The sequence below is a fragment of the Medicago truncatula genome, chromosome 7 (assembly GCF_003473485.1).
Source record: "Medicago truncatula cultivar Jemalong A17 chromosome 7, MtrunA17r5.0-ANR, whole genome shotgun sequence".
Lineage (NCBI taxonomy): Eukaryota > Viridiplantae > Streptophyta > Magnoliopsida > Fabales > Fabaceae > Medicago > Medicago truncatula.
In genome coordinates this window covers 54,030,505-54,046,418 of record NC_053048.1, presented here as the reverse complement: position 1 = coordinate 54,046,418, position 15,914 = coordinate 54,030,505, and the positions used below count along the sequence as shown (strand labels likewise).

At 32.7% G+C, this 15,914-nt stretch overlaps 2 protein-coding genes and 1 non-coding gene across 8 annotated transcripts; 1 reads left to right on the top strand and 2 right to left on the bottom strand.

Moving 5' to 3' along the window:
* The first annotated feature begins 2,305 nt into the window (after nt 1–2,305).
* LOC11423172 (sugar transporter ERD6-like 5) lies at nt 2,306–12,266 on the top strand. Of its 6 annotated transcripts, none has more exons than XM_024771345.2 (18): nt 2,307–2,706; nt 2,780–2,842; nt 2,916–3,005; nt 3,098–3,157; nt 3,856–3,921; nt 4,017–4,082; nt 4,209–4,284; nt 4,376–4,440; nt 4,531–4,623; nt 4,730–4,810; nt 4,898–4,982; nt 5,111–5,154; nt 5,271–5,333; nt 5,431–5,490; nt 5,784–5,837; nt 6,143–6,202; nt 6,309–6,423; nt 11,911–12,266. In XM_024771345.2, the coding sequence occupies exons 1-18, from the start codon at nt 2,470–2,472 to the stop codon at nt 12,087–12,089; spliced, it is 1,557 nt and encodes a 518-aa protein (XP_024627113.1). In that variant the 5' UTR covers nt 2,307–2,469; the 3' UTR covers nt 12,090–12,266. The 6 variants fall into 6 exon arrangements, 4 of the variants coding, with proteins under 4 accessions (XP_024627113.1, XP_003626332.1, XP_024627112.1 ...); XM_003626284.4 differs by lacking the exon at nt 11,911–12,266 and adding an exon at nt 6,800–7,313 and having other exon boundaries at nt 2,309–2,706; XR_003007209.2 differs by lacking the exons at nt 2,307–2,706; nt 2,780–2,842; nt 2,916–3,005; ... (12 more) ...; nt 6,143–6,202; nt 6,309–6,423 and adding exons at nt 7,772–8,207; nt 8,314–8,376; nt 8,742–8,831; ... (11 more) ...; nt 11,514–11,563; nt 11,649–11,763 and having other exon boundaries at nt 11,911–12,040.
* Nucleotides 12,267–13,003: 737 nt separating this feature from the next.
* On the bottom strand, nt 13,004–14,355 carry LOC11435991 (histone H3.v1). The gene has a single exon (XM_003626282.4). The coding sequence runs from the start codon at nt 14,217–14,219 to the stop codon at nt 13,383–13,385; it is 837 nt and encodes a 278-aa protein (XP_003626330.1). The 5' UTR covers nt 14,220–14,355; the 3' UTR covers nt 13,004–13,382.
* Nucleotides 14,356–15,424: 1,069 nt separating this feature from the next.
* On the bottom strand, nt 15,425–15,506 carry TRNAS-UGA (transfer RNA serine (anticodon UGA)). The gene has a single exon. It is a non-coding gene; the product is annotated as a tRNA-Ser (tRNA).
* Between the last annotated feature and the right edge of the window lie 408 nt (nt 15,507–15,914).

Here is a 15,914-nt window from a genome sequence, read left to right as displayed (position 1 = left end):
AAATCGAGAAACTCTTTAGATATGTGATCAATGTAAAGAGAAATGATATTTGTACAATCATTTTCTAATAATTTTTGTGACAATTTTATCTCTCATATTCACATTATATTTTTATTTTCTTTTTTTATTGTTTTGATTTTTGTACCAACATATACTTTTCTTTGTAAAAATATGGTTGTCAATTAAATTGATGTTCAAATAATATTGTTCCAATGTAAATAAAATCAAGAAAAGCGTTTTGGAAGAGACAAAATACGTAAAAAGTAAAGACAGTGAACAAGCAAGTCCTTGAACGAGGACAATTTTGTCCTACCATAAAAGGAAATTTAGTGGAAAGCAATTGATGTACGAACAATATATTTGCTTCAAAAAATCAATAAATTCACCATCATTTTTATCAAATAAATAACTCGATTTTTATATTTTAAAAAATATCGTTTTATAATAATCATATTAAATTGAGAGTGTTTGAAGGTCTTAAAATTGCTAAGTTTTCGTGTGGTAGAGCTTTGCGTGAGAATCGGTAATGAAGAATTTAAAATATGATTCACCTAGCAATGTTGTGGGTTTCAGGTTGATTGAAAAATTCGAAAACAGTTGGAGATGGATTGAGAAATCAAAATTTGTCACTCCTACTGTGAAGCTAACCGTTGTGCAGACGCACTTACTAATATAGGATGCGATTGTGACAATGTTCTGTGGCTTTTTGAGCTATGTCATGCTCAAATCAATCAATTGGTTATTGCCATGTTTATGGAGTTACTACTTCTCGGTAAATTTCTCTATAACTCTTTTCTTGGGCGAACGCCCTCTTTGTTTCCCAAAAAAAATATAGTACTGAGTTTTCTACATTTTATCCAAAAAAACGAATAATCAATATTCCCTATTCTTCTAAAAGAAATCAATATTCACTGTTAAGAATAATATAAATTTATAAAAATGAAATGTTATTTCTCCGACACTTTTAGTAAATATGATTTAGTTATTATATCCTTAAAAAAGGATTAATTATTATTTAGATATGGGCTCAATTTTTACTACTCAAGGCTTGCCCTTTATAGGTCGTAGGTTAAACGGGTCAGCCCATAATTAATTTTAGTTTTATGAAATATTATAAAAATTAGCAAAAAAGTCTTATAAGCATTATTTTTTATTTTATGGAAAAATATAATTAAAAATACAAAAGAGAAAAAAGAAATAACTTTGGAGTCATGGAACCCCATTGAAGTTTATCAACTTTCACCTTAAAACTTAAAACTATGATTTTTTTTTTAAAAGATGAATATTATTTGAACAACCAATCGAAATGCTTTATTTGGTTTTGCAGGTCGGCTCATTTTGACGGCTCTATTGTAAACTTAATTGAGTTGATAAAAATAGAGTTTTCCTATTCACACCCTATATATTTCTGGTTACACCCAATTTTTTTAAAAAGTTTTTGATAATACCAAAATTGTCTTTTTATATAAATTTTCTTAAAATCTTGATTTCATTCATTGTCACTCTAAAATTTCACTCTTTTTCACCCACCAACGATCAAACAATTCTGATGTTTAATTAATATCTATGGAAGATTAAAGAGTGAATCAAAATATCTTTCATTCATACTCGATTGCATATAAATAAGTGAATTTTTTCTTCTTTTTCAATAACGCTGGTTTCAATTTTCTTCTTCTTGTTCAACTGCACTGTACGACAGTTTCAGTTTTACATTGTTGAGGTTAACTTAAATTCAGTTTAAGTAGGTTCATGTAAACTTAGTTTACATAATCTACTTAAACTTAGTTTACATAACCTACTTAAACTGAGTTTAAGTATGTACACTTAAACTTAGTTTACATGACCTACTTAAAATAAGTTTACATGTACGTACTTAAACTGAGATTATGTAGAATCATTGAACAATGTTGAACATTTAAACTCGGTTTATATGACATTCTTAAACTGAGTTTAAGTATGTACACTTAAACTTAAACTCAATTTACATGAACTACTGAAACTAAGTTTACATGACCTACTTAAACTGAAGAAGAATTTTAGGGCGTAACAAAAAAAAAAAGATGCTTTTTGAAAGGATAATTTTGTCATTTTAGGATTAAACACGGTGTAATTATAAAAACTCGTAAAAATATTGCATAACTTGAATTTCCAAAGTGCACCGGTTTATTATTTAGTTTATTTGAGATTTTTTGTTTTTTAATTATTAGTAAATTGTAACGCAGGAAAAGCGTGCGCAGCCGTACAACGACAAGATCCAGTTGCGTGACAATTGTTTGTAGACTTAGATATATATATCTACAGCCAGAGCCCGCGCAGCCGGAGAATGCGATATGCAACATCTGTTCAAAACAAAAACAATATCCTATTTTGGTCAACACCACCATTGATATTCAATAATCATTCATAATCAATCATATAGTATACACTAACCATTTAATTTAATTTCTACCAAAAAAATCAATAATCATCATGGACAGTAAAAGAATCATCGAATCTTCTTCTTCTTCTTCTTCAAGTCCTCTTCTATTCAGAGGAAACGCTGAATCACAATCACAACAGTATGATTCTTCCGATGATGTTGCTTCCAACGACGAACAACACAAACAAAAGATTACTTCTTCTTCTTCTTCTTCTTCTATACCACCTCCTACTCTCACATTTACCACCCTTGTAGCTGTTTTTGGTTCTTACGTTTTTGGAACTGCTGTAAGTTTTTTCACCATTTTCTTTCTATCTTTATAACAATTCTCAACATTCAACAACATCGCTCATTTTACAGATCGGATATTCATCCCCTACTCAAGCTAGAATCATGATTGACCTCAATCTTACTGTCGCACAGGTTTCAATGAATGTCATAAAACTTCCTTTTAATTTCTACTTAGCACATTCATAACTCTTTTGCGTTTATGTAGTTTTCAATTTTCGGTTCAATATTAACCATTGGAGCAATGATCGGTGCCATTGTTAGTGGTACAATAGCAGACTACGCTGGTCGACGTCTTGTAAGTTTCAATCATGTCTGCATTTTATTTTAAACTCAATGTTTCTGTTTTTCAACTTAATTAATTTGGTTATTTTGTAATATGCTGGGCAGGCCATGGGATTCTCGCAGCTATTCTGCATTTCGGGATGGCTTGCCATTACAATCGCAAAGGTCTGCCATTCATTTCTTCCATTTTATTCACGAATCCCGGTAGTTTTATGCTATGTATGACTTAAGCCCACAAGGAGAGTCCAACCTGAAAGACTAGTTAATTAGGTGTGAGAATCTCATAGCTTAAGTACCGCATTGAGCTTTCTTTTGTACTGAATGTGTGATTTATAACATTTTCTTTATGTTGATTGAGTATTTACTAATCGAGCATGTCTAATATAATTTATATTAATTCCAAGGAAGGGGGGAAGGACTTCTATGCACTTCGCTCCCCTGAGATTCGTTATGCACACACTTCCTCTATTTTTTGAAACAAATACTCACACCTTGTTGATGAAATTGCACTCCCCTCCCCTTAGTTCTGTTTAAATGACACCCTTCACTGAGTGTAATTGAGGGGACATCAATGTCATTTACAAAAAATAAATATATGTATCATTTAGACATATTCACCCCCCTTGATCAACAACAAAGCTTATTTGGCTGACAAAGACAACTATTAAATCTCATAAGAAGATTTAAAATCATTTCCGTTGAGTTGTTGTTTCTCTTAAAACATTTTGAAACCGATAGATAAAGTTGGCTACAAAATATGGAGTACTAAGATTCTATCAGTTGAATGTTTTTCTAATTTCCACAGCGTGTCCACATGCTCAGTTGCTGATATCTATCTAACCTTTGGTGGTACTTGTTTAAAGGATGCTTGGTGGCTGTACATTGGAAGACTGTTGGTAGGATGTGGGATTGGCCTGCTATCTTATGTGGTAATTTTTCGTGACATGTTGTTTGTTATAATTGCAATTAAAACAATGTTCAGTTACCGAAAGAATACAAATGAATGCTTCTCTTGGTGTAATAGGTACCAGTTTATATAGCAGAAATAACGCCAAAGAATCTTAGAGGGGGATTCACCGCAGTTCATCAGGTGAAGCAATCCTGTCTAATGATATAATATCAATTCACTCTTTTTTTTGTGGACTTCGTATAGTGCATATGTCGTCATATCACTTGTAGGCACATATCAGATCTCTATTTGGTATTATTTTGACAGCTAATGATCTGTTGTGGGATGTCATTAACTTATCTTATTGGTGCATTCGTTAATTGGCGGATTTTGGCTATAATAGGTAACATTCTTCTTTCTGGTGTTCTTTTCACAAAACAAAATCAAGTGTTTGATTTAACTCTCATGTGTCATCGTTTTTGTCTTTATCTCAGGAATTGTTCCATGTCTTGTACAACTTCTGAGTGTACCCTTTATCCCAGATTCTCCTAGGTGGCTGGTGAGTTGTTGACGAGTTGATTGTTTGGGGATGTATGTGTTGGACACAGCCTACCCAAGCAATTGAAGTTTTACTTGTGATCTTGTGCAGGCAAAGATGGGTCGCTTGAAGGAGAGTGATTCTTCTTTACAGCGCCTTAGAGGGAAGAATGCTGATGTTTATAAAGAGGCCAATGAAATCAGAGTATATAATTACTTTTTGTTCATGTGAATGCTACTCTTGTGTTAAAAAGGAAAGAAGAAATCAAATGGATTTGTAATTATCTTATGAATCATACTTTTATTTGTAGGATTATACAGAAGCCCTTCAGCAACAAACAGAAGCTAACATTATTGGCTTATTTCAATTGCAATATTTGAAGTCACTTACAGTGAGATTTCTAAATTAGTCCTATTCATGCAGCATATCTTCCATTTTATTTTTGCAGACTCTTATAATATTCAGTTACTTTGCTTAGGTAGGACTCGGCTTGATGATACTACAACAGTTTGGAGGGATTAACGGCATTGTTTTCTACGCAAATTCTATATTTATATCAGCTGGTATGTGCAGGATCTTTTCTATGCTAATACTACTTTTATTATATGACAAAGAAAAGAAGGCGAATGCGAGAATATTAGATTTATGATGACATAATTTACACGACTGCAAACTTTCTTATCTATGACAGGGTTATCGGAAAGTATTGGAACTATAGCAATGGTTGCTGTTAAGGTTCTTATCTCTCTTAATACAATTTCATCATTGATGTTGTCCTAATTTTGCATAAGAATAAGATGATGAATGCACCTTTAATTCTATTCAAACAATTTCATCATCTGTGTTTGTAGATTCCAATGACAACTTTAGGAGTATTTTTGATGGATAAATCTGGAAGACGACCACTTTTACTGGTAATAAGCTTTTACCGGTAATAAGTTTGAGCATTTATTCCTTCTTATTCTGCTGTGTTTTGTAAATTCTGAACCCAAAATTTTGACTATTAAACAGTTGTCTGCAGTGGGAACTTGCTTAGGATGCTTCCTCGCAGCCCTATCATTCTTCTTGCAGGTTCTTTTAATACCAAAATATATGCTCTAGTTAATGTTTTTCAAATGAATTACTAGTAAGGATCTGTTTTGATTGAGTTATTTGAGCTTATCCATTGGCATAAGTACTTGTGAGACTGTTATGGAGAGCTTATGGTAAAAACCTATGACAGCTTATGAAAACATTTATTTGATCTTTTGTTATAGAAAAAGTTTATACATAAGCACTTATATGATAACTACTTTTGTTATACACGCTTAATTAAGTTGTTTATTCAAACAGAACTTAATAATAGTTACACTTATCTTATGCAGGACATACATAAATGGAAGGAAGTCAGTCCTATTTTGGCGCTTGTTGGTGTACTGGTAATGCTTATGCAATCATTCCCATATACATTGAATTTCGGACTAGAATGTGAAATCTCATAAATTTTAAGTCAGGTTCTAAATGATGGAGTAAACTGTTACTCTATTTTGAGTCATTGAAATCTTAAGTCAATTGCACAATACTATTAGCATTTCTAAGTTCTTGCTAAAACATTGATCATGTACCTCATTCTCTTTGATTCTTTCACCGGCCTTGTATTTTCGTCATGTCATAAAAATGATTTTAAGACTGGAATCTATTGACAAATAAATGTAATTTACCTTTTAATTTTGTTAATGGTCAGGTATATGTTGGATCTTACTCGCTAGGCATGGGAGCAATTCCCTGGGTTATAATGTCTGAGGTAGCTTCATCTTAATATGCCGGAACTCGTTAAAATTTACATGCAAACATAATAAATTCTCACTCCCTCAGAATGATATGATAAATGGTTATATTTTATTTTTCAGATATTTCCTATTAACGTTAAGGGTTCTGCTGGAAGTTTAGTAACCTTAGTTAACTGGTTGTGTTCTTGGATTATATCATATGCTTTTAACTTTCTCATGACTTGGAGTTCAACAGGTATGTTTGCTTTTAATCTTCATATTCCTCGGTTCCTGATTCTCATTTATTCCCTAAAAAGATAAAGCATAAGGTCAAAATCTTTTGCTATAATGTGACGTTGTAATATTATTTCCTAAATATATGTATTGATAAATTAAATATTTATACTGTAAATATTTTGACTCTGCCATTGCACAGTAATTAAATTCTGATTTGATGACTATGTAAAAACTTTATACTATCATTGCATAATGTTTAAAGTCTTCATTTTAATACACTATTTAGCACACTTTTTATAAAAGTCAATATACTTATTTCATGAGTGAATTTAACCTTTTAACTGTGTGGTACATATATAAGAAATGAAATTGATTATTATGTTATGCTTGGTCAGGAACTTTCTTTGGATTCGCTGCCATATGTGGCTTCACTGTTTTATTCGTAGCAAAACTGGTTCCTGAGACCAAGGGGCGCACGCTAGAAGAAATTCAAGTTTCCTTGAATTCAAATTCAATGAAGAAATGAATTTCTTGTACAAAACACCCATTAAGAAGCTTCCAAAAATTGCAGACTGATTGCAAATAAAGGTTTCATGAAACATCATTGCATAAAAAGATGGGAAAGCAGGAAACTTGCATTAGGGAAGTCTCACAATATAATATTGTATTGTAATAGTCCGAGGTTTACTTTTTTTTTTTTTTTGACAGAACGTGATTTACACATCCTTATAAATAGGTGTTTATACCAAAACGTCATCAGTTGTTTTTCTGGAATTTTATTTGGAGGATGGTTTTTTTTTTTTTTTTTGAGGGATTGGAGGATGGGGTTGTTTAGACAATACTATGTCTATTTGAATTTAGATATTATACTCAAGTATTTCATACCTTGCGTACATTATTTTGTATTTATTTTTTATCAGCTTTCCTTTTCAATGACTCTATTGAAGAAGTATCCACCAAACTAATATCAAGTCTCCTCTCCTCTAATTTCTCAACCACAAATTTTGATAGCATGTGCCAAATATGGTATATATATATAAAAATATCTATAAATTTGATGGTAAAAGGATTATACCACTGTGTCATTCTATATCACATTTTTCATGTGAAACTTCATGTATATGGATGGCTCCAAAAAAAGTTCACAGTAGATGAATTTGTGATCTGTCTGGATGAAAGTTTTTATAGATAAAAAAAAAATTAAAATTAAAATGTTTGTCTTCTGAAACTAAGGAATTCGTTGTGTAGTAAAAATAATTTATCACTCAATACAGTAACTTAAATATAATAAGTTAAATTGAATATTAGTATCTTTGATATATGAATTTGCAAGTATTTTATTTGTGTGTTTGGATGAATCTATGATAATAAAATACAAACATGGAAGAGTGTGAAGACGCCAGCTTGGGAGCTCTTAACGTTTTCTGCAACTTGACACCTTCTTCACAAGAAAACTAATGCCAATAGTTTAAGATTACACACATCACATCATTATTCATTAGTATTACTAACCGCAATCATATACACTCATTTTTTTTCTTGTTTTACACTACTCTTTTCATTTCATTTTATTCTGTAATAATATAACATAAGTCAAAACTCCTACTTTTTATAACCTTAAAGCATCTGTGTGGCTTAGTTCTTGCTTCAGAGTTCTGAGTTTATAATATCATGAAGAATAAGTTTAAAGATTTTTCTCGTCTACTTTCTTCCATTCGCGAAGAAGCTAGTTCTGTACCAACTAGTATTCTTATACTTACCACCCTTGCTGCTGTCTCTGGTTCTTATGTTTTTGGCTCTGCTGTAAGTTCTCATTTACATCATTTTTTGGAGGGATTTAATTAATAAGTTTATGATATACTATATCAGAATTCAATTCAGAATGAACTCTATCACTCTCATCTTGCAGGTGGGTTATTCATCCCCTGCTCAATCTGGAATCACGGATGACCTCAATCTTGGCGTGGCCGAGGTTTGAATTTTCTTTGAATGTTTGAATCACATGAACAACTCATTTATCTATATTGTTTGCATCATTTGACTCAGATTGACTCTCTCTAAGGCTTTTTTGGATTGAGTTATTTGAGTTTATCTATAGGCATACACACTTGTGTGACCGTTTGAAAGAGCTTATAGAAACAGCTTATTTATATAAAGTCTCCATGGTAGCTTATGAAAACAGCTTATAGTTCATATAAAAATAGTTTGACTTTATTTTATCTATTGTTATAGAAATAGCTTACATATAAACACTTATATGATAAACATTTTTGCTATAAGCACTTAATTAAGTTGTTATCCAAACATATCTAAGTCAAACTAGTCGATTTTATGCAGTATTCACTTTTTGGTTCAATACTAACAATTGGAGCAATGGTTGGTGCCATTGTAAGTGGTAGTTTAGCAGATTACGCAGGTCGTCGAGCTGTAAGTTTCTCCAATTCTGTATTTTTAAACTATAATTAATTAAAAGTATATGCTTTTTGTCTTATTTATTGTTCTTTCAATTTAATGTTATAGGCCATGGGATTCTCCGAGCTATTTTGCATCTTGGGATGGCTTGCCATAGCAGTCTCAAAGGTTACTGTTTCTATGACTCCATTTCCATAATAATAAATGGAAGATTGTAAATAAGTTCTTTATTCTAGTTTGAATTAATCCTCTGCTTCTTCAATTCCGTCCTGCTTTAAGAATTCTTTCTTATACCAAAGTAGTTGCTATTTGATGGTTTGGTTGCTTTTTGTTTGAAGGTTGCTTGGTGGCTTTATGTTGGAAGACTATTATTAGGATGTGGAATGGGAATTCTATCATACGTGGTACCAATTTATATAGCTGAAATAACACCCAAGGATCTTCGAGGGGGATTCACTGCAGTTCATCAGGTAAATCAACCGCGTTAAATAAGATAAAGGGTCAATAGTTTAAATTACGGTAGCGGTTAGAACCTTTGTATTGATGTGGTCCAAATTGCGGTTATTATGCTGTTGTGGATACATATTACTCTTATTTTGTGTGACTCACCAGTCACCACCTATGTTTTACATAATATATGATACATATAGGTTTACTTTAAATCCTTATTTGGTATGATCTTGACAGCTAATGATTTGTTTTGGGGTATCATTAACTTATCTTATTGGAGCATTCTTGAATTGGAGGCTTTTGGCTATAATAGGTAAAGATGTTCTTTCTGGTTTTATATTTACAAAATTAAATTAAAAAGTCTTTGCATTCGCTCAGATTTTTATTTCATTATTTCAGGAACTATTCCATGTCTTGCACAGCTTCTGAGTCTGTCCTTTATTCCCGAGTCTCCTAGGTGGCTGGTGAGTTGTTTACGAGCTACTCTAGATCTATTGTTTGTGCTAATTGTGTTGGACACAATTCAAACAAGCAACTGAAATTTTTCATCATTTTTTTTCTAATTGTAGGAGTCAACTTGTCATTAGACAAACTCAATCCACTGACACAGACATGGCACCGACCTTGACACGTAAACACTGATAATGATTTGAAAAAATAGAGGTGATTGCATGTAATCACAAGTGTCTGTGTCGTGTCAGACACACTTTCAAGATAAAGTTTCAGTGCTACATTTACAAGTGATAGTTGCATTGTTCTGCAGGCAAAGGTCGGTCGCTTGGAAAGGAGTGAATCCACTTTACAGCACCTTAGGGGAAAAAATGTTGATATTTCTGAAGAGGCCACTGAAATTAGAGTATATAATAAGAGTTTGTTCATTAGAGTGTTGACTTTTGGGTTATCATCTAGCTAGGAAGAAACCGAAAAGTGTAACATATTTTTATACACTTTACTTTTTGTAGGAATTTACAGAAGCCTCTCAGCAGCAAACAGAAGCTAACATCTTTGGATTATTTCAATTGCAGTATTTGAAGTCACTTACCGTGAGATTTCCAATCCCAATTCATGCATCTTATCTCAAAAATTTGCAGATTCTTATGGTATTTAGTTACATTGTTAGGTAGGAGTTGGCCTGATAATACTACAACAGTTTGGAGGAGTTAACGCCATTGCTTTTTATGCAAGCTCTATATTTGTCTCTGCTGGTATGTGTACGTTTTATTTATGCTTCTATCATATGACCTATGCAGCATTAAAACCTCACAATGAAGGCGTGTCAGATGTCGAATACCAACAAAATTGAATAATTTTATTTTCTCAAATTATTACTGGTTGACTATCAGTGGCATGTCTGGTGTTGGTGCTTCATAGCATATGACATGTAAAGAAGGTGATTACAATAACTAACATTATATTTATTACATGATTCTCATGAAAGGGAAAATTCTTATCCATCACAGGGTTTTCCAGAAGTATTGGAACAATAGCGATGGTTGTTGTTCAGGTTCTTAGTTCTCTTCGTATAATTTATTTATTTTTGTCTTCTTAATATGATGAATAAGACGAGATAGATGTCAATTTTGATGAGTCTTCATTACTGAGTCCCTTCACACTGTTCAGTAATTTCTGTCTTCGTAGATCCCAATGACAGCTTTGGGAGTAATTTTGATGGATAAATCTGGAAGACGACCCCTTTTACTGGTAAAACGGTTAAACTTTTGTGCCTTCCTTTTCATGCTATTCTGTAAATTCTAAATATAAAATTTTACATTTATACAGATCTCTGCATCAGGAACATGCTTAGGATGCTTCCTTGTATCTCTGTCATTCTATTTGCAGGTTCTCTGAATAATAAGATCTTCTCTTGCTTGGTTGTTTTTCACATTAGTTATTTCTAAATCAATAGATTGTTTGCTTCCAATATGCAGGACTTGCATAAGGAATTCAGTCCCATTCTGGCACTCGTCGGTGTACTGGTATTGATTTTGTCTGATTATATTGCTTCTAAACTCATTCCTACAAAACCGAATTATAAGTCGAGGAGTGCCATTTTTTTATAAACTTTCTCATTTTAAATGTGAAACTTGAGTTTTTCCTACTAATACTTTCTCTGATTTTTCACCGACCTTACATTAGCATTCATGAAATAGATTTGGTTTAAGAATACCGCGATGGTAGTAAAGTTAAAAGGTATATGGTAATATTCATTTTCACCATTTAGTTACCATAATAATCAGGTATATACAGGATCTTTCTCACTTGGCATGGGAGGAATACCCTGGGTTATAATGTCTGAGGTAATATGCTTCACTGCGTATGCAAATTTTGATCGTAAGTTCATAACAAGTCCTCATCTTGACTAGATAATCATTTTTTTACCAGATATTTCCCATCAATGTGAAGGGTTCTGCTGGAAGCTTTGTAACATTTGTTCACTGGTTGTGTTCTTGGATTGTATCATATGCTTTTAACTTCCTCATGAGTTGGAATTCAGCAGGTATAAGTTTCCATTTACTTTTGATCCCTCTAGAAGAAAACAAAAAATCAGAAAGGACAAAAAAAAAAGAACGAAGTCTTGAAAAGTAGGTTATGCTTATTAAGTGTGGAATAAGTTCCTTATAATTAATGTATCATTTTTGACCAGGAACTTTCTTCATATTCTCTACCATCTGTGGCCTCACCATTCTATTTGTAGCAAAACTAGTACCCGAGACCAAGGGGCGCACACTAGAAGAAGTTCAAGCGTCTCTGAATCCATATCAGCAAGTATCCAACAAAGAGATGAATTTGGCATATGATCCTGTAACAGAATTGCATGCATAATAAATCCAAGTAATATTTTAAAAAATGGTATATGATGGATGGTGTAGAAAGGTTCAGGAAACCAGCTTGTGTCCATATTCTGTTTTCATTCACAAGATTTGAACAACATCATGCTCGAAACGGAGTGTTCCTTATTCTTGAAATAAATACTATGAATAAAAATAAGGGTATTGCTAACGGATGATCTAAGAGCACATGTTAAACAACTAAATATAAATATTATTTTGAAAAGAACAACTTTTTAACTTTCAAATAATTGAATACATAGTTTCTAAGACAATATTTCAATTTTTTTATTCTTTAACAACACGTGTCTTTAGAGCATTTGTTAACCTTTGTCATAAAATAACGGACTTTGAGCTATACCGAGTCCTATACTCGTGGAGTCGTAGGCTTTAGCCATCATCATATCAAACTCATGAGTATTTTTTTGAGCAAATCAAACTCATGAGTGTTCTCCCTTGTTTCTTGGGTTGCTTCCTTGTTTGATTGATTTATATTTTTATTGTACGGTATTAGTTACTTTCAAGACACTGTACATGTTTGTCTATTTCAGATATTTTAAGTGCATTTGCAGCCAAAAAGATCCAAATAAAACCACCACATGCATGAAGCACTACAAACTGTGTTGATTTTGAACCACCCATATTAATAATTTGAATATGTCTCTCTCAAATTATTTTTCTAAAATTGACTAACACAACACACATCAAATGACCTCAAAAAGTTCAATTATTGTTGGAAGAAATGTCAAACATAATTTATTCAAATAATCAAAATTGTCTATCTTTTTTTAATGTTGTTATTGATGCGATCATCTTTGTCAACGACTAATCTCAATTAAAAAAAATATTTGGTGAATTCTCCACTCTCAATCACATTTTTTCGGTCCACATTCATTAAAAAAAAAAATGTTTACAAGAGACAAACCCTAGAGGGAACTTGAATTGTAAAAGGGAAATTAACAAAAGGGAACAAAGCCTATATGTTCAATTTTTCTCTTCTCTCTAATATAACAATACTTTTCAAAATTTGGTAAAAAAATAAAATAAAAAATAAAACAGTAGGAAACTCTCAAAATATCTCTTGCTCACATATAACCTTCACCACCATGCCGCTCTTTCTTTTTGTTGCATTGCATGTTGTTTTTTGGCTCCATAATTTGTGTTACTGTCATTGTTTTCCAAACAACACCGCATGCATCCAATCTCTGTCACAGAGGCACAATTTTCCAACTAATATCATTCAAACGTTCCTTCCTACGCCAGTAAATATAACCGCCACGTGTCCTTCTCACACAATGCTGATTCCACACATTCTCATTCTCATGTGATGGTTTCCATGAAGATTTTGTTGGTTCACCATTTCGTGACACCTCCTTAACATTGGTATTCCCCTGTTTTCTTCTTCTTGTTGTGCTTCTTCTTCTTCTTCTTCTTCTTCTTCTACATGTTCTTGTTCTTGTTCCTCTTCTTCATCTTCTTCATCACGATCTGGTATTAGATGCAATGTTAACCGTCCATCATGTCGTGAAGCATGAAGAATATCCGGCCGGTGAATTCTAACTTCAGTTAACTCTAACCGTCCGTTTTTCCTCACTGGCCGGAGATAGAAACTAGGTTTACCGTTCCGATTCAACGACGGAAGCGGTGGAGGAAACGACCTCTTCAAATATCCTCTGCTTTCAGCTTTTTTCGTCATCATCTTCTTCCTCCATATCTCATCATTCTCATCACTATTCACCTTCACATGATCCATTTTATCATCGTTAACTCTCCATTCATCAGAACTCTCGAATCCAAGACTTTCAGTGCATGACATCAAACCATCAACGAATCCAATCGAAGGCGGATCAGGACAATTTTCAGTAATGCTTGGCTTCGAATTTAACGTCGTTGATTCAAGAACATTTGGAAGGTTGTTATCCGCGGTGGCAGTGACAAGAGCCAAACCAGAAACAGAGTTAGATTGAGTAATAGTTGTAGTGGTGGTGAGATTCAAATTCAAATTCAAATTCAAATTCAAAAGAGAGTGAATGTTTTTCTTGAACATTGTAATAACAGAAGGAACAACGAAAGAAAGTGAGAAAGAAAGAAGAATAGGAACAGGGTAATACAACAACATACCCATAGAGATATCTGATTTTATTTTTGTGTTTGAAAAGGAAAATAAATAAAAGGGAAAAGAAGAGGTGAAGGGTGTTATATAGTTAGAAAGAAATGTTAAGATTCATGTTGAAACATTGATGATGGGATGGGGTGGCAAAGAAAATGATGAGGTGGGGAGTTTGTTTTTTAAGGGAATGAGCTGGAATGATTAAGTAAACGGTGCCGGGTCCCAGGATGGATGGATATATATCACTATGACTAATGACTATCATTTATCCCTTAATTAGCATGTTTTTGTTGCTAATCTGTTTTACTTCTATGGGTTAAATTTAACACTAACATTAACCTCTTATTAGTTGAGTTGGATTAATGCGTGATTTGGATAATACTATTCACTATTTTAGGATATATATAGTACTAATCACACGTTGTAGACCAATAATAAAAGGTTTTTATCATAAACACGTTTTTCTTTATTTTGTCAAGGATAAAGAAATGGAATTTTGGATATTCTCGTGGTAATTTAATTAATTAATTAGATTTGACCATCCCATCCATAACAATAAATGGGATTTTTAGAAATTAATTAGTGGCTGAGCTCAACAGCACTTGTGCTATGTTTGTTACCTCTTATTCTTCTAGAAGTGAGAGGGCTTGAGTTGGTACACGTTTCTTCTTACTCCTACATCTACTCTACGGGAATGGGTAAACAAAAGACGATTCATATTATAGATTGGTTCAGTTTTTAATAGGGCTAAAAATAAGTCGATCCGAACTGAATTTGTAGCTTAACTTAAAATTTAATCCAAATTTGATACAAATCTAATTAACTCAAACTCAACCCCCCGGTTCACTTCATTAGCTCAAATTGCATGATTTAAAAATAGATATTTGGCATTTTAAATTATTTTTTTTATCAAGTAAATAATTCAATAAATACAGGTCAGGCTTGACACAAAAATGATAATCTTCTACGAAATATATAATCAATGCATAACTTGCCCTCACTAGCAACATAATGAAAACTTGAAACTGATGGTTTGTTTTGCATGGGATTTTGATTTTAAAATGATAGGCAAAAGAAAAAAAAAAAAAAAAAAAGGCTCATATCGTATATGATCGATCGATGCATATTAGAATAAAATCATAAAGCTTTTTTTTTACATGAAGCCGATTCCAGTTTTGCAACAAATAATGAATAAAATTCAGCAAAAGTGAAAAACAAAACGTCGACAGCAGGGTTCGAACCTGCGCGGGCGAAGCCCAACAGATTTCAAGTCTGTCTCCTTAACCACTCGGACATATCGACGACTTGCAACTTTTGGTTCATTAATTATATAAGATCCTTGGAGTATCGCAGAAAATTGTTGACACCAGACTAGTATATATCATCTTAAAGGGAGAGTTCTTTTGTTTTTTTTTTTTCTTTTTCATTTTTATGAAAAAAAAGGTTAGGTGAATTGGCATCCGAAACTCATCAGGATAGCAAATCTCAAAGCTTAGAGAGCGATAATTTATAAAACACTCACATGAGAGATCATTATCTGGCCATTCAAAAAAAAGAAAAGATCATTATCTTGACCGCAGAGGTTGAACTCACAACCTTATAAGTGAGTCAAAATGAAACGAAATAGAATAAGTATAATTCTTATATGAGTGAACCATCAAATTCGTCCCTGAATTTTCACGCGTCGGCCAACTTCGTCCCTCAATTATG